This window comes from Aedes albopictus, chromosome 3 (genome assembly GCF_035046485.1).
Source record: "Aedes albopictus strain Foshan chromosome 3, AalbF5, whole genome shotgun sequence".
Classification (NCBI taxonomy): Eukaryota; Metazoa; Arthropoda; class Insecta; order Diptera; family Culicidae; genus Aedes; species Aedes albopictus.
Window position 1 is genome coordinate 218,167,631 of NC_085138.1, and position 21,975 is coordinate 218,189,605.

At 39.5% G+C, this 21,975-nt stretch overlaps 1 protein-coding gene across 1 annotated transcript; it reads left to right on the forward strand.

Moving 5' to 3' along the window:
* The first annotated feature begins 894 nt into the window (after window positions 1–894).
* LOC134291304 (uncharacterized) lies at window positions 895–6,986 on the forward strand. The gene is made up of 2 exons (XM_062858870.1): window positions 895–3,083; window positions 3,163–6,986. The coding sequence occupies exon 2, from the start codon at window positions 3,585–3,587 to the stop codon at window positions 4,962–4,964; it is 1,380 nt and encodes a 459-aa protein (XP_062714854.1). The 5' UTR covers window positions 895–3,083; window positions 3,163–3,584; the 3' UTR covers window positions 4,965–6,986.
* The last annotated feature ends 14,989 nt before the right edge of the window (window positions 6,987–21,975 follow it).

Below are 21,975 nucleotides of genomic sequence, written 5' to 3' on the forward strand. Positions count from 1 at the left end.
ACTATTTTTCATCAAATTACACCTAATTTATCGCGTAAATCTCGAAAATTCAAAGTAGGGGAGATCGAGGTATAACGTGCCCCCTGAGAATTGACTAGATTTTAGCCATTAAATCAAATAACTTCGTAGAAGCTAAGCTATGATTTTAATAAAAAAATGTTGGTCAAATATGTGTTTTTTTTTTCGCGTTTTCGTGTTTTCGCGAGTGAGCAAAGAGATTTACATAGGGAGCGTCCATAAATGACGTAGCATTTTTTGGTCGATCTTTTACTCCCTCTCCCCCTCGCCCCCTAAAAATCTACGTCATTTATGGACGCTCCCATATCAATTTTTGCAACATTGTTCCATTTTCAACCTTCAAATCCGCGAAAAAAGTTTTCGCAATCTTACCCCTGATAAAATATATCATAAAAATACGATAAATTTTATTGTTACAACACCATTTTTTCGAAAAATATTCACCATTAAACGTATTGTGGCACACTCACCATCACCCCTATAGTTATATACCATTCGGCGAATGGTAAATGACACTTTTACAATAAAAAATGGTGGTCGTTATGTATCTTAACCATAAAATTTTGAGAAAATTTTCATACACTTTTTCGCGAAAAACAATTGAATGTATTGTGTTTTTATGAGACATTTTTAGGGACATTTTTAAAAGAAAACAATTTATCTTAATGTTTTTTCATTGTTCTTACAATACAAATAATATTAATTGAATGGCGTCAAATGAATCGTTGTTATAATAAAAATACAATACTATTTGTTGTTATTTGTAAGCAGTTTTCGCTTTTGAAAATCCATAGAATTTATATTTCTCGCTAACATGTATATCCAGCATTTACGAGCACTAACGGCCGCCATAATGATATGCACATTTTTTTTAGAATCAAACACTCTGATGTCTGTCTGGTAAGTATTGCTTGGCAGCTGTTGATAAGATCTATCTTCAATCTTTTCAAATAACTGCCAAATATCACAAGTCAGACCTCAGGTCGTATGATCCATACCATAAATCGTTCACAATTCATGTGGCCATTAGTATCTGTAAATGCTAGAGAAAAACGAGAAATATGAATTCTTTGGTTTTTCAAAGGCGAAATCTGTTTGCATAACAACAAATATTATTGCATGTTTATTTTAACATCGGTTCAATTGACCCCATTAAACTAATTGTATTTGTATTGTTATCAATGGTGGTTTACTATTTACTAGGAAAACATTAGAAAAATCATTGTTCATCTTTTTCTTGTCGTAACATCCTCACTTGGCTAAACCTGCTTTTCAGCTAGTTTTCTATAAGTACTTCCTCAGTTATTCATTGAGAGCTTCCTCTGCCAACACGGCTTGACGTCTGTCAGTCGTTGAAGTTTTAGCGAATAACATTCGATATCCGAAACATCTACTGTACTCAAATTTAAAACGAAAACTATAAAAAAATATGTCAAGTGATTTTGTATTTGATTATACAAACATAATCCAAGCAACAATAATATTTATTGTTATTTATATGTTACGAATTGTTTTTAAGTGTAATTAAGAAATAAACTCTTTTTTAATAAAAAGTCCATGAGAACTTTGCAGGCACTTTTGCAACTATTTAAAAACTTAAATTAATTTTTACTGATAGTAACTTTAAATTATTATAGAGCTATTGAAAAACAATCGAATCAATTAGTCACTAATAAAGCTAATGTTCACTTATTGTACGAACTATATGGGCTTGATGTCTATTGTAAAAAGTAACAATATATCTACTATGTGTTTTATTGTGAACAATAAAACCAGCCATATTTTAATAATATTTACCATGTAATGAATGGTAATTTTTTATCCGGGACAACAGAAATGGTTAAAATCATTTTTCAATTTTAATATTTGTAATATTTGTAGTTTGTAGAATTCAAATTTGTATTGATTGAGAAGATAGAAAATTAAAAATGCTATCGATTAGTGTAAACTTGTCATGTGCAAAATTATATTATATAAGGGAAGCTCGTTTTACTCTAGTGGCGCGTATTATACCGATTCCCCAATAGACCTTTCATTTGATGTTGAAAATGTTATGGCAGCCATCTTAGATTTGGCCGCCATTTTGAATTTTATTACGAAATCACGATTTTTGCTGTGTTCGCAACCACCGATTTCAAATCTAAACTCATCATTAGAAAGCTGGGAATCTAAGCTTTCCAAAACATTATTATGCTTTTGGTTGAAATCCAAGTAGGGGCGAAAATTGTTTTTTTTTTGCAAATAGGCACTGTGGTAGTCGAGTTCAACTCCTGGGGATCGCAGCAAGCGAGGAGACTGACAAAAACGGACGACAGTCATCGGTAGGCAGCAGACACGTCATTAATACTGATATAGTGTAAAGATTGGACTTCAATAAAGGATTAATATAGATTAGTTAGTGACTACAAGATATTGATAAATACCACATATTGGCGACGAAAAGTGAATCCACGTGTGCGCGGGAAGTTGAAGTAAGTATTTATTCGAGGGTTTTGCCCAAATTTTGAAAAAAAAATATCTCGCCTTGAAAAAGGGAGGTGCCTTTGCGGTGGATGAAAATCCTACCGGTGCGGGCAAGAATACTTCGCCTTGGAAAAGGGAGGTGCCTTTGCGGTGGATGAAAATCCTACCGGTGCGGGCAAGAATACTTCGCCTTGAAAAAGGGAGGTGCCTTTGCGGTGGATGAAAATCCTACCGGTGCGGGCAAGAATACTTCGCCTTGAAAAAGGGAGGTGCCTTTGCGGTGGATGAAAATCCAACCGGTGCGGGCAAGAATATCTCCTTGCGGCGGGTGAAAATCCGACCAGCATAGGAATATTCAAAGTATGGTTTTGATCTTCCGGGCAGTACGGACTACCAAACCAAAGCGAAAATTTTCACTTGGCGCATTTGATCACCATGGCAACTTATTATTGCTAAGGAAACAGCTGGGAAGTAAAAGTGTTGTTCATTTTGGTAAGGGTTCAATGTATATAACACAGGTTGAAGTTACCATAGCGACCCTGAGCGTCATAATAACAGTGTCAAAGGAGTAGGTGTAATCTATAAAAAGTTTGGTACACAAGGTGAATTTTTTTTTCAAATTTGGGCAAATCTTTAAACAAATCAACTCAAAACTAATTTATCAAAATTTGTTTTTGATAGCTGGACAATGGAGGATCAACTATTTAAGATTCCGCCTTTCGATTGCGAAAACGTGCCCTTATCCGAACTTCGGCAAACGTGGTTCGACCACAAAAAGCAATTTGAGTATGTCGCTGAGGCTCTGAGCAAAAAGAAGCGGAGGAAGCTGAAAAGCATTTTCCTAGCTGTAGGAGGACGACAACTTCAACGTGTCTATGAAAACTTAACTACACATGACGACGAAGCTCCCGAAGGCGAAGATGAATTTAGCACGGTAATTCGTAGGTTGGACGAATATTTCGCACCAAAAAGGCACGATACTTTCGAACGTTACTCGTTTTGGACCTTGGCGCCATCGGCCAGCAAAAACAGCTGCAAACAAATGCCAATTTGGTTCTACTGAGCGCGAAAGTAGAGATGCGGCTGTAGTCGATAAAGTGGTGATGTTAGCCCCTCCGGATTTGCGTCGGAAAATTCTGGAGAAATCCAATATAAATCTAGACGATTTGACGAAACTCGTGAATTCGCATTTGTCCATTCAACAACAAGTTCGCGAACTGAACCAGCATGCTCAAGGACTAGGAAACATGCAAGCGAATCGCAGTGGTGCTCTGGTGAACAAAATCGAAGAAAAGGCCTCGAACGACCAGGCCGGTCGCTGGACCCATGGACGAATGACCACTGAATGCGGCAGATGTGGAAATAGGCCGCACAAGCCAGAAGACGTTTGCCCGGCAAAGAATGAGCAGTGTCGTATTTGTAACTATTTTGGTCACTTCGCCAAGAAATGCAGAACGGATCCAAAGAAATACAAGATGCAACCGTCAATCCCGAAAAAGCGTAAGTTGGAAGAACCTGGCGGGCGGCAGCATACTGATCGTATAAAGGTACCGAGGACCGGCGACATTGAAGTGCAGAAGTTGGGTGTAAGAAAAGATGTTCGAGAGAAGTCGTTCGTCTATGCCATTAGTGACAACCACGATGAGATGATTTGGTGTAAGGTTGGACAAGTGTTGGTTAAAATGATGATTGATTCAGGCTCGAAGTTCAACATCATCGACGAATCCACGTGGAAATACTTGAAAGAAAGAAGCGCGTATATCACCAACGTAAAAGCTTCCGACAAACGTCTTTGTGCCTACGCTCAACGGGGAACGTTGGAAATTCTGTGCACATTTGATGCCGAAATTCGGGTGGTCGATGGTTCTCGTAAGCCGTTGAGTGCTGAATTTTATGTCGTGATAGGCGGTAAACAAAATTTACTGGGACGAGACACTGCCAAAGAGTTAGGGGTCCTCCTGATCGGTCTCCCTAGCACTGTTGAGGAGACGGTGCAACATGTTGCTGACAGCCCGGTTGAAAAATTTCCTACAATCAAAGGGATTAAATTACGCATTGAAATCGATGAAAGTGTTACTCCAGTGGTGCAGCACGTTCGTCGTGTTCCAATCGCATTGCGTCAACAAGTTGAAGACCAAATCAATCGTTTGTTGAGGTCCGGGATTATCGAGAAGGTCGATAAACCAAGCCCATGGGTGTCCCCGATGGTAATCGTCATCAAAGATGATGGTAATGTACGTTTATGCATTGACATGCGACGTGCGAATTCAGCTATCAAAAGACAGTACCGAGTCATCGAGAGAAATGTAGCCCATGTGAAGAAGATTCCTGCTTTTGATCTTAGCCCTGGAATCGAAGAACTTCCAGCAATCGAGGATGAGCCACCCGCTTTAGAATTTGGATCTGTACCTCGCCCTTGTCGCCGCGTGACCCGTCCTTTGTGGCAACAAGATTACATCATCCACTCTACTGAGGACGCTTAGTCTTTTGTTTTTGTGGAAAAAAGGAGATGTGGTAGTCGAGTTCAACTCCTGGGGATCGCAGCAAGCGAGGAGACTGACAAAAACGGACGACAGTCATCGGTAGGCAGCAGACACGTCATTAATACTGATATAGTGTAAAGATTGGACTTCAATAAAGGATTAATATAGATTAGTTAGTGACTACAAGATATTGATAAATACCACAGGCACCATAAAATTCATTTTTTGCAACCCGGCACTATAATATTGTACTTTATACTTGTCATTTCGCTGAGGTAACGGCCTACTTTTCCGCACGATACCAAACAATTGCATTGTGGTTCATAATGCAACTCATTTCGGTTGCATTATGAATCATAATGCAATTGTTTGATTGACAACCTCAGCTCAGTTTGACCTCAGTTTCCACGGCTAGTCCTTGAAAAACTGTGACGGTTATAGCACGGCATGCTTGATCCAAATTTTTGTTTCTTGCACAATCGAGCACTTCGCGGTGGTTGAACCACCGATGATATTGATGAAAACTCATATTTTAATGAAAGTTTATCTTTCATTGCAAAAAAAAATTGTTTGCAACTCGTTGCACAACTCGATTTTTACAGCACTCGTCGTATTTATCCAACTCGGCAAGCCTCGTTGGATAAATGTACAGCTCGTGCTGTAAAAATCATCATTTTGCAACTCGATACATAAATAACTATTATACTTGCCGTTTCAATATCCTAACGGCCTACTTTTCCGCACTACCCAACTAACAATTGCAAGTCACAAACAAGCAAGCTTGCTGAATTGTTGCTTAATAATGGTAATGATAGCTGAACTAAAATTATGCTCTACACATTACTGTTTAAATGGTTTTTCAATTAAGAAAATAGCCAATGTTCAACTTTCCTCATCGGTATCAACAATGATAAATTAAAACATTTTTCAAAAGTTTAACAAGAAATTTATTCGACAAGCATTGATTCCTTAACAAAAGGGTTTAACAAAACATTTGTCTGCATCTTATTAAACTGATGTATCGATAAGCTTATGCTCCTGAACAATGTGCTTTCACTTGTCAAATAAACGCCTTCAGCCCGTCATAGTTTGACTCGAACTTTGTTCGGATTATGGGATAAATCATGGCTAAAACTGTTTAGACAACCAAGTTATTAAAGAACCAAAATTTTAAACGAATCACATAAAATAAAACAGAATAGTATTATGTAGTTTAACATTGAGTGCCAAGAGACATAATCAACGTAAAAATGAGGCATTTATTTATTATTATTAGTCTGTAACAAGATATCTTGTACCTTAATTATTATATTTTTTATCTTCCGCAGCAGTTCGATTGTACGAGACGCTTGGATCGATGCATTTGGCATTTCAGTGCTCTCGTGTTTACTAAATATTACTCCCACAGTCACCTAGATATCCAAACAGCATTCAGAAATCGATACATTTCAACCCGAGCAGGAATGAATAACTGCCACATAACTAGAGCATACCAAAGTCAGATATCATACCAAGACAAGGTATTGGTAGGTTGTCCAGGTATTGAAAATAACTTATTTTGGTATTTTGCAGGTATTGATGCAATACTTCAACGAGTTATTGGTTTGGTGTTGAGGACTGCTTGAGGTATTATTGAATTATGGAAAAATCGCTATTTGTATGGGAATATCGCCGATTATTATTTAGGTATTGCCATACCTAATATCATTATTCACGCGTTATGCACAGAATACACACCAGTTATGATTTTAGGTATTTTACCTCTTATGCAGGGCTACTTAATACCTCATTCAGGTTGTAGGTATTCGGTTTTCCATACCTGAGTTAGTTATTCTTCAGCTATTTTCTCCTGCTCGGGAAGTATCCCTAAACATCCTTATGCACTATTTATTGAACATAATATCAAAATTCCATGACAAAAGCATAAATAAAAAAATGCTTAACGGATCTTCGACTGAGCATGAGTAGATTACCTGATCAGATGCTGTGAATGCACCATGTCCAAGACCATACCGCACCACATATTGTCATACATTTTTAAAGATCGATATTTAACAATAAAAATAAAAACATATTCATATCGCAATTAGTTCGTCTGGAAACAATATCTTCAATAAGGACCAACACTTTTTGGCCGCATTCGATACAAGTTTTCTCACCGTGCGATAAAAATACTGACAGCGAAATCAGAATGGAAAACACGTGTTTTGGGCTGAACAGCTGTTGAAGTATAAGGCGTTGTTCAGTTGATTACCACGTGCTGTGCTAATTCACCACTGCTGAACACAAGTTCAGGAGTGATCATCATTGAGTCATGAGAAGATTATGTTTTGCTTTGGATGCTGCACCTAACCATCTCTAGGATGGCGCAGTGTCTAAAGGTCCAATCTGCAGAAGAGAGGCTCTCTTTGGTTTCCCTCTCTTTCGTTAATATCTCAGCTGTTTATTTGTATTATGGTTGTCATAGTGGTGCCTGTTAAATGAGTGATTGTTAACAATTGCATTACGGTTCATAATGCAACTCATTTGGGTTGCATTATGAAACAACTCATTTGGGTTGCATTATGAAACATAATTCTATTGATTGAAAATCTGTGTTACCTGTAGGAGTTTGAAAAACTGCGACGGTTATAACATGGCTTGCTTGATCCAGATTTCGTGATAGAGCACATGGTCGTTCCCATTCAACTACCAAGAAGCTCGATGATACTGATAGTGATCATATTCTAGTGAATATTGTTTGTCATTGCAAAAAAATGTTGCATGCAACTCGTTACAAAACTCATTTTTACAGCACTCGTCACACGCAAAACAAGAAAAGCTACCAAAAATTGAGATATGCCTTTTCTACCAATTTATGTATTAAAAACGTACAGAAAATGTGATAAATCATAATCCATTCGTTGTATTAAGGTGCGCTACACGGTTCCATAGCTTCCATACCACTACACACAAACACCTCCATTCAAACCCGAGAAGTTGAACCGGGTTGCGTCTAAAAATAACTTTCGCTTCGCTGCTGAGCTTCGCGTCCTATTGTCTACATGGAATTTTCCACTTGCAAACATCAACCTGCTGGATGCGGGCTTTTCAGTGCACAATGGGTCTAGAGTCGTATTTACGAAGACAAAAATGTTTCTGCCAAGTTCTGTCATTTCTTTTTTTTTTTTTCATTATTGTGAAATGATTACGGTCAATCAAGTGTGGCTTATCCAAAAATCTGCTGATTAATTATTGTCCATACAATATCAGACTGTTTTACAAAGTTATAGCAAATTTACAAAAATAAAACATTCGATTGATTTGATTGATTTGTCTTTATTCAAGAGACTTTCAGCTTTTGGATAAAACATTCGAATCATTAGAACTTTTCGAAAAGTTTTCAATAAATTTCAGCTTTTTTGCCTTTGGTCATATTTTAGTCGAGTCCAACGATACATGAAGACCAATACATTAGTCACAAGCTTTCAAAATTTAATTTAATTCGGTTCGCTTAGTCCTAAGGCACAGTAATTTGATAAACGGTAGTCAAAAACTGGATATAGATAGAAGGGCTCTAATTTCGTGTAAAGTTGAATAATCAATCAAGCCCAAATTTGCACCAATTAAATCAAACTCGTTGAGGAACAAGTAATCAAAATTTGAATAGTTTTGGTGGACTTTACACGGAGACAAATTTCGTTCGTTTGAAACAAAAATATTCATGTTTATTCGGTAAACAGATAAAATATTTAAAACTAAAATATTAATTTTTAAAACAAACTCAATTACTCGCTCAATTACATATTGATTTCTACAATACCCATTGAAGAGCCCCCCGTTCCGCCGTCGAGAACATAAACAAAACTCTCAAGTTCCAGCTGCATCACCAAACAAGATTTCCTCTTGCAAAAAAGGCAAGTTTCACCAAAAGTTTCCACGAAATCCCATTGATTTCGGGAGCGTATGTTATCTACATGATGTTGGCATTGAAAGTGCCACGCGGGAAGTGGATTTTCCTAGAGAAGGAAATAATTTTGTAAATTTAGTTGGAAAACAAATATTTCCGTAGGGCCGACCTGCCACAAAAAAAAAACAAAAATTTTACATTTGTTTCTAACATAACCAGTCAGAAGATACATGTTTGTTTCAAAAATGGATTGAATTTGCTTCAAATGTGACGTTCGATTTGCTCCAAACAGTTTTATTTTTGTGGCCAGAACAAATTGACAATTTATTTGAGTTTACCTGAAATATTTTTGATTTTACCATGCTTTTTTCTGCGTGTATAAAAGGATACAACTTGCTAAAAATGTTTAAGGCAATTTTTAAAACTTAGCATGCTTTTGTATATACCACTAGGCGGTGCTAGAGGTCAAGCAAATTTTAAATTTAATATATCTCAGAATTCTGGTCACTTACAAAGTTAATGTCTTTGACAATGTTGTTTGGTAGGTCAAGGGCTTACAGTTAATGGTCCACTTGTTTCGAAATTTTGCCACAAGGAAGCGCAAGTTACACATTTGCAAAATTATGGAAATGAATGTTTTTTTTCGTAAAGCAATCAAAAAGCTGTAATTTAGTTTTCTTTGAACATATTTAAGTCAAGTCAAAGGTTTTTCAAAGAGCTATATATTAGTCATAAATGTGCAAAATTTCATTTCATTCGGTTCACTTAATCCAGAGATATAGCAGTTTAACGAAGAACACTCAAATATGAAACATTTTACTAGAGTCGCTCCAGCTTCATGTAAAACTATCCAATCGAGCTCAAATTTGTACCATTTATAGCCAATTAGTTGTGCAACTAGCAGATAAAATTTGGGAATATTCCCTACACATTATAGCAAGTTAAGATACATGCTTCTACTAATTTGCAACTAACGCCGTCTACTGACAGAATCCTGAACCAATCAGCTAATCAACTGAAACGCCTTAATAAACCAAACAATATTGCCGAAGAAACCAACTTTCTAAGTAATCAGAGTTCTGAGATATATGGAATATAATAATTAATTTATCGTCAGCGCTACCTAGTGGTGGAATTTTGAATCAAACGGCCCATCACCAGTAAAACCTTGGCTGGCCTAATAACTTTGCCAAGTATACCGAATATTTAAGTAATCATGATCATGGTGCTAAGATGTACGGTTTGGAAATTTCGCCAGTGCTACGTCTTGCTGTCTGTGATATCTGTCATACCAGAGACAAACAGACGTAACACTGATGAAATGTTTATATCAAATATCTCATAATCCTGGTTACTTAGAGAGTTGGTGTCTTCGGCAATATTATTTGGCTGGTCAAGAACTAACAAATGATGAGCCGTTTGATTCAAAATTCCACCACAAGGCAGCGCTAATGAGCAAACAAATATTGTATTCCATATATCTCAGGACTCAGATCACTTAGAAAGTTGATGTCTTCGGCGATGTTGTTAGGTTGGTTACGGCCGCTCAGTTGATTAGCTGATTGGTTCAAGGTTCTGTCAGTAGGCGGCGCTAGTTACGAATTAATTGAAGCATGCAACTTTTATTTATTATTTCAAATATATTCAGCAAGCTGTAACTTTTTCAAAAATGCACCAAATATTCTCAATTTTTTTCTGCCAGTTGCACAACTAGTAAGCTATAAACGGTACAAATTTGGGCTCGATTGGATAACTTTACATAAAACTAGCTGTCCCCGGCAAACTTTGTCTTGCCTACTGCGTTTTTTGACGTTTCAAGCTTCAATCCAAGACCAAGTCCCCGGTCACAAAATGTATGGAAGATCGATTTTCAAAAACTCTCAATTTTTCCAAGTTTTTTGCCTCATAAATCTTCCTTGGGTGAAAACTAACAGAACATAACTAAGACGATCAAAATCGGACCTACCGTTCGCAAGTTATGCGCGGTCCCACGTATGCCACTGCATTTTTATATATATATAATATAGATTGGAGCAACTCTTATAAAGTAGTTCATATTTGAGTGTTCTTCGTTTAATTGCTATATCTCTGGATCAAGTGAACCGAATGAAATGCGACATTGCACAATTATGAATAATACATAGCTCTTTGAAAAACCTTTGACTTGACTTAGACACGTTCAAAGAAAACAAACTTACAGCTTGTTGATTACTTCACGAAAAAATATCAATCATTTGAATGATTTTGCAAATGTGTAACTAGCGCCGCCTAGTGGACCATTAACTGTAAGCCCTTGACTCACTTAACAACGTTGTCGAAGACACCAACTTTCTAAGTGGTGAGAGTCCTGAGATGTATGAAATTTAGAATTTGCCGTTTATTGGTGGAATTTCTAATTAAACGATCCATCACCATCCATCATGGCATCGCAAATAAAATTATTAGAAAGCAGATTTTTGAATCAGTTTAACCAGACGAACCACCCTAACATATCAACAATAGGGAATAGGGTTAACAATTGAAAATAAACTTTCTAAAACACAATATGTGTCTAAAAACTTAAAGCTGAAGCTTAAACAGTTTTGTCTTCGCAAATACGGCTCTGGACCCATTGTGCAGTGTGGCGGCTGTATCACTTCCATCACCAAGCCACGTTTGTGTTGATCATGATGGCTTTCAGCCTCTTGTCTATTCATGTGCAGTTATAGCCGTGCTGGTTAGAGTGCAGGATACTGTGTATCACCATGATAGTGTCTCGGTTCGATTCCCGCCGCCGCCCGTATTTCTTTTTAAACATGTATTGGTATTTGATGCCGCCGCTGCTGCCATGATCAGTCTAAAAATAGAACAAATAATGAGAAACCAGTGCGACAGAGCACACGCACACATGCGAAATTTTCCTTTTCCAGATTCTAGGAAGCCAATACAATTTTTGGTATACTGCCACCTACCAATTTTTGTATTTGCAAGGCCCTAATACAATATTTGTATATGTTTCATACCCAATTGTATTAGAATCTGCCAATCTCAGGTTGCGTGCATATGCATGTGCTTTAAGGGACGATTTCGATTTGGTGCTGCAACGATAATAAAATATTTAGGTGAGCATTGACCGCTTCAACAATGAGATATCGATGAAAACGTAAGCGAACCTCGCATTCTCCCATAACATTTTGCTACAATCGCCACTCGCATGCACGCGATTCCGTCGATCCCGTTTTTCTTTCCTCATCTGTAGAGCCTTTTAACCACTGCGTCCATTATTTAGGAATAGGGTAGTGGAGGTATTTTGGACCGGGCAGGTATTTTGGCCCACCTAGGGAGTTTTATGATAATTATCACATAATCTCTACTAAATCTTGGTAAATTTTTATTGGAACACGAAAAGTATTCAACTATGTGATGACCTTAATTTTGAATGTAAGTTAAATATGCTGTTCAGTATCAAAAATAGTGAAAATGTTTTCACTTCCAATGAAACGCACGGATAAGCACCGAAAACAAAGAAGGTGACAAATTTGTAGTCGGCTTCGAAGAGGTATCAAATTTTACAAATAAATATTTATTTCATGTGAATGTAGTTAGGGCCTTGTAAGAACTTAAAATAAACTGTTCTTAACCTCGGTGGAGCGATAATATTTATTAAAATGGTGGTTTGAGGTATGGCCAAAATATGTTCAACGTAATCAGATGTGGACAAATTTTGGACCACCTGTCAGATCTATCTCTCCAGTTCCTTCTAAAGGGAGAAATTATTCATGCCAATTTAATGTACTCTAAAAACAGATTAATAGAATAAGTTGGGAGTTGGGACCTCCCGTGATCTGGGTTGTTATACGTTTATTTTACAATAAGATTGTTGTGGGTTCGATTTGTTCTAACAACTTTTCGCCAAGTAAAAAATTTCGATTAGATTTGTGTCATAACAACTTTTCGACAAGTTGAAATTTTCAGGTGTTCAGTCATCCAGTTAAGAAAAGTTGTCCTTCTCGGCAATCAGTTGATGACTGAGACAATGTGTTATCTAATGTATGTTTGACCATTTACGTATCATTCAAATTACTTTATTTTTGATGGCCTTTCCACTCATTACAGTATGTGTGGAACGCCTTTATATTTAGTAAAACCACTAGACTTTCACACTTCTATGAGGCGTTACGTAATTTATGCATGGTGACTGACGTCATGCAATAGTTAATAAATACACGTTTTGCGTAACATTATTTTTATGAAACATTATATTACAATGCGTAAAAATCGGCAATTGCAACAAATTTTTATCTTTTTTTACGTAATTTTTAAACGTTCCCTGCCTCAAAAAATGAATAGAAAAGATTTAAACTTCACGTAGTTTTTACTATGTTTAATTTTATGCTTAGGTGGCTTTCAATTAATCAATCAATTGAAGTTTAATTTGCGGGGCCAAAATATGTGCACTTGGTGGTCCAAAATAAAATCAGGTGGTCCAAAATAGAAGCCCGAGATGCTTCAGGAGTTTTGATATTTCTTGTATTTACTACAACAGTTTTGAGTTCTGTTTGGCCTTTTGCGACAATCGAGTTGCTCTACGTAATGCCTACTGAGATTATCCATATTTTGAAGTGGGAACATTCTTTTTTCGCTGAATTGTTCATCCACTTCCTAAAGGGGTCCAAAATACCTCCCTTACCCTATTGTGGTATGACCCATATTTAATTTGGTGCTAGTCAAGTATCCTGTCTCAATTAAGCTGTGATCCCGAATGAAACGGTATCATACATCAATTGTACAGTGTATGATTTAGTTATAATTCATGCAATCATAAAGTGGATTATAAATCGATAATAGGACAAATCACTTTGATGATAGAATTTATCATTTTGGGAACTTTGATGATAGGCCGAATGGGTTGTTAAGTATCGTTACCATTCAAAAATGCCAGATTTCTCGAACAAAAATTTTACCGAATTATACATGTTATAATAAAACGGAAATATTTCACACATCTACTTTATCGACCGAAAAAAAGCACATCCCTGCGGGTACTTTGTCGGACACTGTCAAGTTCAGCTACGATTTCGTGAATCATTGTTTACTTCCTCGGCGTTTTTTATTTAGAGGATCGGGAATCGAACCGTGATATTAGCGTGATCAAGCTGTTTTGTTGTTGCTTCTCGTGTGGTGTTTATGCACTACACCAAATATAATCAATGCTGGCGGTCGGCTGAAACCCAGTGATGTTCTAATGGTGAGAGGAAAAAAGAAACTTTGGAGGCAGCAGTATTCTTCGGATCGATTAAGAGTGATGACCGATGCAGGTGTAGGTATTTAAAAACAGTTTAGTGACGACGAAGGGACGGAGGATGTACACGGGAATGCATCTATCGCTCCACAAAATCTGCGACATACAATATGCATATAATCACAAGGTACGTTTATATCATATTTATATCATATTTACGTTTCGATTATGACTGTGGGATCTAAATCCAATGAAAAACACTATAATGATTGATTGCATACAGCACATTAGTTGAAAATGGATGATTAAAAATGGATCAATAATCATAGAATGAATCGTTATCATTAATAGTATGATAACTGAAAAGTATCAAATGATCTCATTTCAAAGACTTGAATCATTCAATTATAAATTTATTATTACGTCTATCGTTATTATTCTACAAATGAACATCTTATAATATGCACGATACCATGAATCATAATTTTCTATTCGGGATGGACAATGGTTGATGTAACACCTGATCCCAACTAGGCTGATCATCCCGCTTTAGAAATAGCGATTAATATCTCTGTTCCCATTCTCTATGAAAATATTGGAGATGCGCTGGCTCTGGACTTCTCCAGAGCGGATTTTGACTCCATAACGCAAGCACTCACGCAAGTTGACTGGAATTTTCTCGACACGTGTTCTTGTGTTAATGAGGCTGTTGACGAATTTACTCATACAATGAGTCAGATAATTGCAGATCATGTTCCTCAACAACGTCCAACTCCCAAGTCAGTATGGGGTAATGGACATTTGCGAAAGTTGAAACGGTTGAGGTCCAAAGCACTTAGGAAATATAGTGTAAATAAGAATGCATTCACCAAACGCGCCTTTGCCCTGGCAAGCAATGATTATCGCAGCTACAATCGTTATCTCTACAAACGCTACACAAGGCGCATGCAGTATAGGCTCCATCGTAATCCTAAGGCATTCTGGTCGTTCGTGAAAACCAAGAAAAATGAGGAAGGCCTTCCTGCCGAAATTTTCCTGGGTGAAAGACGTGCTCATTCTGCACTTGACAAGAGTAACTTGCTGGCAGACCGCTTTAAGCAAGTATTCAACGACACCACCGCCACTAATGATCAAGTTGATCTGGCACTCAGCAATACACCTAGCAATGTCTTCGCGTTCAACGTCTTCACTATTACTCCAGAGATGGTTGATTTGGCTATCAACAAGTTGAAGCATTCTAATGTTGGAGGACCAGATAATATCCCACCATGTATCCTGAAGAAATGCACTGCTGAGCTCATCTTGCCATTAGTAAAACTGTATAATCTGTCCTTGCTTCAGCGCACATTTCCGGACCGGTGGAAATCTTCTTTCATGTTTCCAGTTTTCAAGAAAGGTGACAAGCAGAACGCAGAGAATTACCGAGGGATTACATCGCTCTGTGCTTGCTCCAAAGTACTGGAGATAATCGTCTACGATGCTTTCTTTGGTCACTGCAAAAACTACATATCACCGGACCAGCACGGCTTCTACCCGAAAAGATCGATCTCGACGAACCTTGCTCCTTTCATCTCTCTGCCTACGCAATATTGAATCGGGAGCGCAAGTGGACACCATCTACACCGACCTGAAGGCTGCATTTGACCGTGTGGATCACTCCATATTACTAGCGAAGCTTGGAAAACTTGGGGTTTCGTCGAGCTTGGTGCAGTGGTTTAAATCATACTTGACAAATCGCAAACTCTGTGTCAGATTAGGATCAGCTCACTCCGACTGCTTTAATAACAGCTCGGGTATTCCTCAAGGTAGTAACTTGGGACCACTTCTCTTCTCCATTTTCCTGAACGATGTGGGGTTCGTGCTTCCAAATGGATGCCGCACATTCTTCGCAGACGACGTTAAGATTTTCGTAGTAGTACGATGCCTTCTAGATTGTTTGCAGCTGCAGGAATTTATTAATGACTTCAGTGAATGGTGCAGTAGAAACTTCGTCACACTCAGCGTGCACAAATGCAACTTCATCAGTTTCCATCGTAGGCAAAAACCAATATTGTTTGATTATACGATCAACAATGTGTCACTTCAGCACGTGGAAGTTACTCGCGATCTCGGAATATTATTGGACTCCGCTCTATCCTTTAGGCCCCATTACTGTGACATAGTTACGCGAGCGAGCAGGCAACTAGGTTTCATATTCAAGATTGCCGACGAATTTCGTGACCCACTTTGCCTTAAAGCACTGTACTGCTCTCTGGTTCGCTCTCTGTTAGAGTTTGGATCGATCATCTGGTGCCCGTACCAAAGAGTTTGGATATCTCGATTGGAGTCGATCCAGAAGAAATTTGTTCGGTATGCCCTGCGCCATCTGCCTTGGAACGATCCGAACAACCTCCCGCCTTATGAACACCGTTGTCAGCTGCTGGGTATAGACACGCTGGAACACAGGAGGTCGATCGCTCAAGCAGTATTTGTAGCTAAAGTTCTGGTTGGTGAAATTTATTCTCCTGGAATTCTTGCCGAACTACAATTATATGCTCCAGAGAGACCCCTTCGTACTAGGAACATTCTGTATCTCCCAGCTCGAGCAACGAATTACGCACTACATGACCCTGTACGGTATATGTCGTCACGCTTTAATGAGTACTACGTAGTGTTCGATTTTAACTGCTCTACCCTATGCTTCCGACATCGGATTGAACGGCTGCTGCATGAGGAGAATAGACGTCAGCGTTGATTATGATAGTTCGTAAGATATTCTTAGTATTTTAATTATTTGATTATTGTTATTGTGCTTGTGTATTGTGACTACTTATGATGAGTTTTATTTTCCTGTTAATGTCAATGTTAGGAGTTTTTTTATTATTATTATTTTTATTACTTTTCCATTAAGACATATTGTCAGATGAAACATAAATAAACATAAACATAAACATAGACTCAACAGTTTCAGACGAACCCTTCTGGATCGTCCTATAGACCGAGACTCGGGATGAACCTGCCTACGGCAGAAAATCGCTAAATAAAAAAGAAAAAAAGAGCCAACAGTTATTTGATGTAGGCTCAACAGTGGTCCAACATTCGATCAGGTATCAGAACCTATCTGGCGGATTTTTTCCGGGTTTTTTCAAGCTTTGTGTCCGGCTGTTCATTTGAGTGACAAGTCATGCAAATGAAAAGGAATCGCTTCTGTTTTGAAGAGAGCTCTGGTTGACTGAAATCGTTTTAAACAAGGTTGCAACCATTCATTTGCAAAGATTTACATTCATTTGCTATTATCTCAGTTCAGAAGCATGCTACCGAAAAACAATGTATGGATGAATTTAACCTTGTAGTTTTATCTGAAAGTTTGCCGAATAACATAGGGGTCGCACACGCATTCCAAAGTCGTGAGCGAGCTGTGAAGGCAACTTTCCACAGCGTGAATGAAATTTACATTCATCGCGTGGAGAGTTGCCTTCACAGCTCGCTCACGACTTTGGTCGATGTAACCAATGAATATTTTATATGCAGGGGTGTCCATTATGCCACGTCTATTTCGCCCCGTACCTTTCCTGCCAGCCCTGAAAAACACACGGTTTATAATTCATTATTTCTTCACAATAAAGACATTCTACCTGCTGTAAATGATTGAAAGACGTTGGAAACAAGTTAAAGTTACAAGTCAACTGATAATATGTTAAGTTTTACTTTGTTATACAGGCTTTACGTACTCATTTGCTTAGGGTGTCCATTATGCCCCTAATCCCTAATCATCGTTTCGATCTTCTGCGCGGATAATTCTTAGCTAATTTCCAACAAACACGATTTAAACACGATCATAATATGATGCTTAGATATGATTCATTCATTTATTTAGTTAACATCAAATTCATGATAATACTGAATCAACAATTTGCCGCCATAATACTCGATTTGCAGCTGCAGCTCTCCAACGTCGGTCACGCCCAACACTCGCCAGATCACGTTCCACCTGGTCCGCCCATCGTGCTCTCTGCGCTCCACGCCTTCTTGTACCAACCGGATGGTTAGCAAACACCAACTTTGCAGGGTTGTTGTCCGGCATTCTTGCAACATGCCCTGCCCATCGTATCCTTCCGGCTTTGGCCACTTTCTGGATGCTGGGTTCGCCGTAAAGTGCAGCGAGCTCGTGGTTCATCCTTCTCCGCCACATACCGTTCTCCTGCACGCCGCCGAAGATCGTCCTTAGCACCCGTCGCTCGAAAACTCCGAGTGCTTGCAGGTCCTCCTCGAGCATCGTCCACACTCTAAGATTCAGATGTTCCAGCTCAGTAATTTTTTCACTGAGTTCAGTATTTTTTCCATCTTTTTACTGAGTTTTCAACAGCAGATTTATTTCGGTACCCTCGGTAAACGTATTTACCGTTCACCAGTAACGATATTTACCGTGCTTCAGTAACTTTTGACAGTTTGTGAGCTGAGCTCGGTAACTCATTTACAGAATATCCGCAAAATAAATAACCGAGCGTACCGAGTTAAATCTGCTGTTGAGAACTCAGTCAAAAGATGGAGAAAATACCGAGCTGATCTTAGTGTGCATGTCTCGTGTCCGTGGAGAACCACCGGTCTTATTAACGTCTTGTACATGGTACATTTGGTGCGGGGGTGAATCTTTTTTGACCGCAGTTTCTTCTGGAGCCCATAGTAGGCACGACTTCCACTGATGATGCGCCTTCGTATTTCACGGCTCACGTTATTGTCAGCCGTTAGCAAGGAACCAAGGTAGACGAATTCTTCTACCACCTCGAAAGTATCCCCGTCTATCGTAACATTGCTGCCAAGGCTTGTCCTGTCTCGCTCAGTCCCACCTACCAGCATGTACTTTGTCTTAGCCGCATTCACCACCAGTCCGACCTTTGCTGCTTCACGTTTCAGGCGGGTGTACTGTTCTGCCACCGTTCCAAATGTTCTAGCAATAATATCCATGTCATCCGCAAAACAGACAAATTGGCTGGATTTCGTGAAGATCGTACCCCGGCTGTTGAGCCCGGCTCGTCGCATAACACCTTCCAGGGCGATGTTGAATAGTAGGCAGGAAAGTCCGTCACCTTGTCGCAGTCCCCGTCGGGATTCAAATGAACTGGATAGTTCACCCGAAATCCTTACGCTGTTCTGCACACCGTCCATCGTTGCTTTTATCAGTCTAGTCAGCTTCCCGGGAAAGCTGTTCTCGTCCATGATTTTCCATAGCTCAGTGCGGTCGATACTGTCGTATGCCGCTTTGAAGTCGATGGACAGGTGATGCGTTGGGACCTGGTATTCATGGCATTTCTGGAGGATTTGCCGTACGGTGAAGATCTGGTCCGTTGTCGACCGGCCGTCGATGAAACCGGCTTGGTAACTTCCCACGAACTCATTTACTTTAGGTGAAAGACGACGGAAGATGATCTGGGATAGCACTTTGTAGGCGGCATTCAAAATGGTGATCGCTCGAAAGTTCTCACACATTAACTTGTCGCCTTTCTTGTGGATGGGACAGATTATCCCTTCCTTCCACTCCTCCGGTAGCTGTTCGGTTTCCCAGATCTTGACTACTAACAGGTGCAGACAGAAGGCCAAATTTTCCGGGCCCATCTTGATGAGTTCTGCTGCGATACCGTCCTTACCAGCCGCTTTGTTGTTTTTGAGCTGGTGGATGGCCTCCTTAACTTCCCTCAGCGTGGGAGTTGGTTCGTTCCCGTCCTCTGCTGCACCAACATAGTCATTTCCTCCGCTGCCTTGGTCCTCCGTACCTACATTCTCTTCGCCATTCAGGTGCTCGTCGAAGTGCTGCTTCCACCTTTCGATCACCTCACGTTTGTCCGTCAGGAGGCTCCCTTCCTTATCCCTGCATATTTCGGCTTGCGGCACGTAGCCTTTGCGGGATGCGTTGAGCTTCTGGTAGAACTTGCGTGTTTCCTGTGAACGGCACAGCAGTTCCATTTCCTCGCACTCCGCTTCTTCCAGGCGGCGCTTTTTCTTCCGGAAGAGACGGGTCTGCTGCTTCCGCTTCTGTCTGTATCGCTCCACATTCTGTCGGGTTCCATGCTGCAGCATTACCGCCCGCGCTGCATCCTTCTCCTCCAGAACCGCTCTGCACTCCTCGTCGAACCAATCGTTTCGTCGACTCCGTTCTACGTACCCGATAGTGCTCTCGGCTGCTTTGACTGTACTCCAGCAGTCCTCTAGAGGGGCCACATCGAGCACACCCTCGTCCGGCAACGCTGCCTCGAGATTCTGCGCGTATGCGGTGGCGACATTCGGTTGCTTCAGTCGCTCTAGATCGTACCGGGGCGGCCGCCGGTAATGTACGTTGTTAATAACGGAGAGTTTTGGGCGCAGTTTAACCATCACCAGGTAGTGATCAGAGTCGATATTAGCGCCACGATAGGTCCTGACGTCGATAATGTCGGAGAAGTGCCGTCCATCAATCAGAACGTGGTCGATTTGCGATTCCGTTTGTTGTGGTGATCTCCAGGTGTAACGATACGGGAGGCTATGCTGGAAGAAGGTGCTACGAATGGCCATGTTCTTGGAGGCGGCGAAATCGATGAGACGTAGGCCATTTTCGTTCGTCAGCTGGTGGGCGCTGAACTTTCCAATCGTCGGTCTGAATTCCTCCTCATGGATATGATGTACTGGCGAACAAATATGGACGATTTTGTACATTTCAGGATGCAAATTTTTCCGTTGCATAACTTATAAACATGCAGCTGTGTCACATGGTCCAAGGATAGAAGGCGCATAGGATTTTATGACACATTCACATTTTTCATAAAATCCACCATGGGGACCGGGACATTATGACCCCGGATGAAACAATGCGGCCCCGCTTGATTCAAATTTCGTGTCTAGTATGATGAAATACGTGGCTGTTCCGTGTTCCCATTGAGCCATCGCGGGAAGCACTAATGAAAATGATCATAATCCAGTAAATACTTCTTTTCGTTGCAAAAATAATTGGAATGCAACTTGTTGCATACACAGTTTGGTTTTTTAACGAATTTTTGCAAACAATACCAAATTACGGTCAAATGTTATCGTTTATCTGTCAAACTCTAACGAAGCTCGGTAACATTTTTTTTCCTATAAAACAAAGTTAACGGTTGAGTTTCCGGTAAAACATTACCATAGTTGATGATTTTTTTTCTAAGTGTGTAATTATTAGCATTATAGCCCATACATATCCGATTTCAAAAACCCTACCACAGGTTTGAATAAATTTATCTAATATTGAACAACCCTTGCGTGTATGATTGTCACTCATATTCTAAGAAAATCAAATCTGTATCACACATCTGGTATTCATCGTTAATCTTTGTTAATCTACCAAAGGCTTGAGACCTAAGCGAATGTGCGGGCGATGACAGGACACCAACAAAGAGTTTAATTCAGATCAATACGAATGCGAAAGGGTGCAATCAGCCACATGGACATGAAGAGGGCATTTGTGCCGAGTTTGGATATTTTATTGGCTGAATTCGTAGGAAAAACGAACAGCTTGCGTAGGAGGGCAGCTGTAGGTCTTGATTATACGATGTGATCAAATTTTCGAATATGCATAAAGGGTGAATATAATGTTACGTGTTTGTACAGTACCAGTCAATGCATTCGCATTTTCTACAATCTATATATATAAAAATGCAGTGGCATACGTGGGACCGCGCATGACTTGCGAACGGAAGGTCCAATTTTGGTCGTCTTAGTTTTGTTCTGTTAGTTTTCACCCAAGGAAGGTTTATGAGGCAAAAAACATGTAAATATTGAGAGTTTTTGAAAATCGATCTTCCATACATTTTGTGATCGGGGACTTGGTCTTGGATAGAAACTTGAAACGCCAAAAAACGCAGTAGGCAAGACAAAGTTTGCCGGGTACAGCTTGTTTTTCATACAAACCGCCAAAT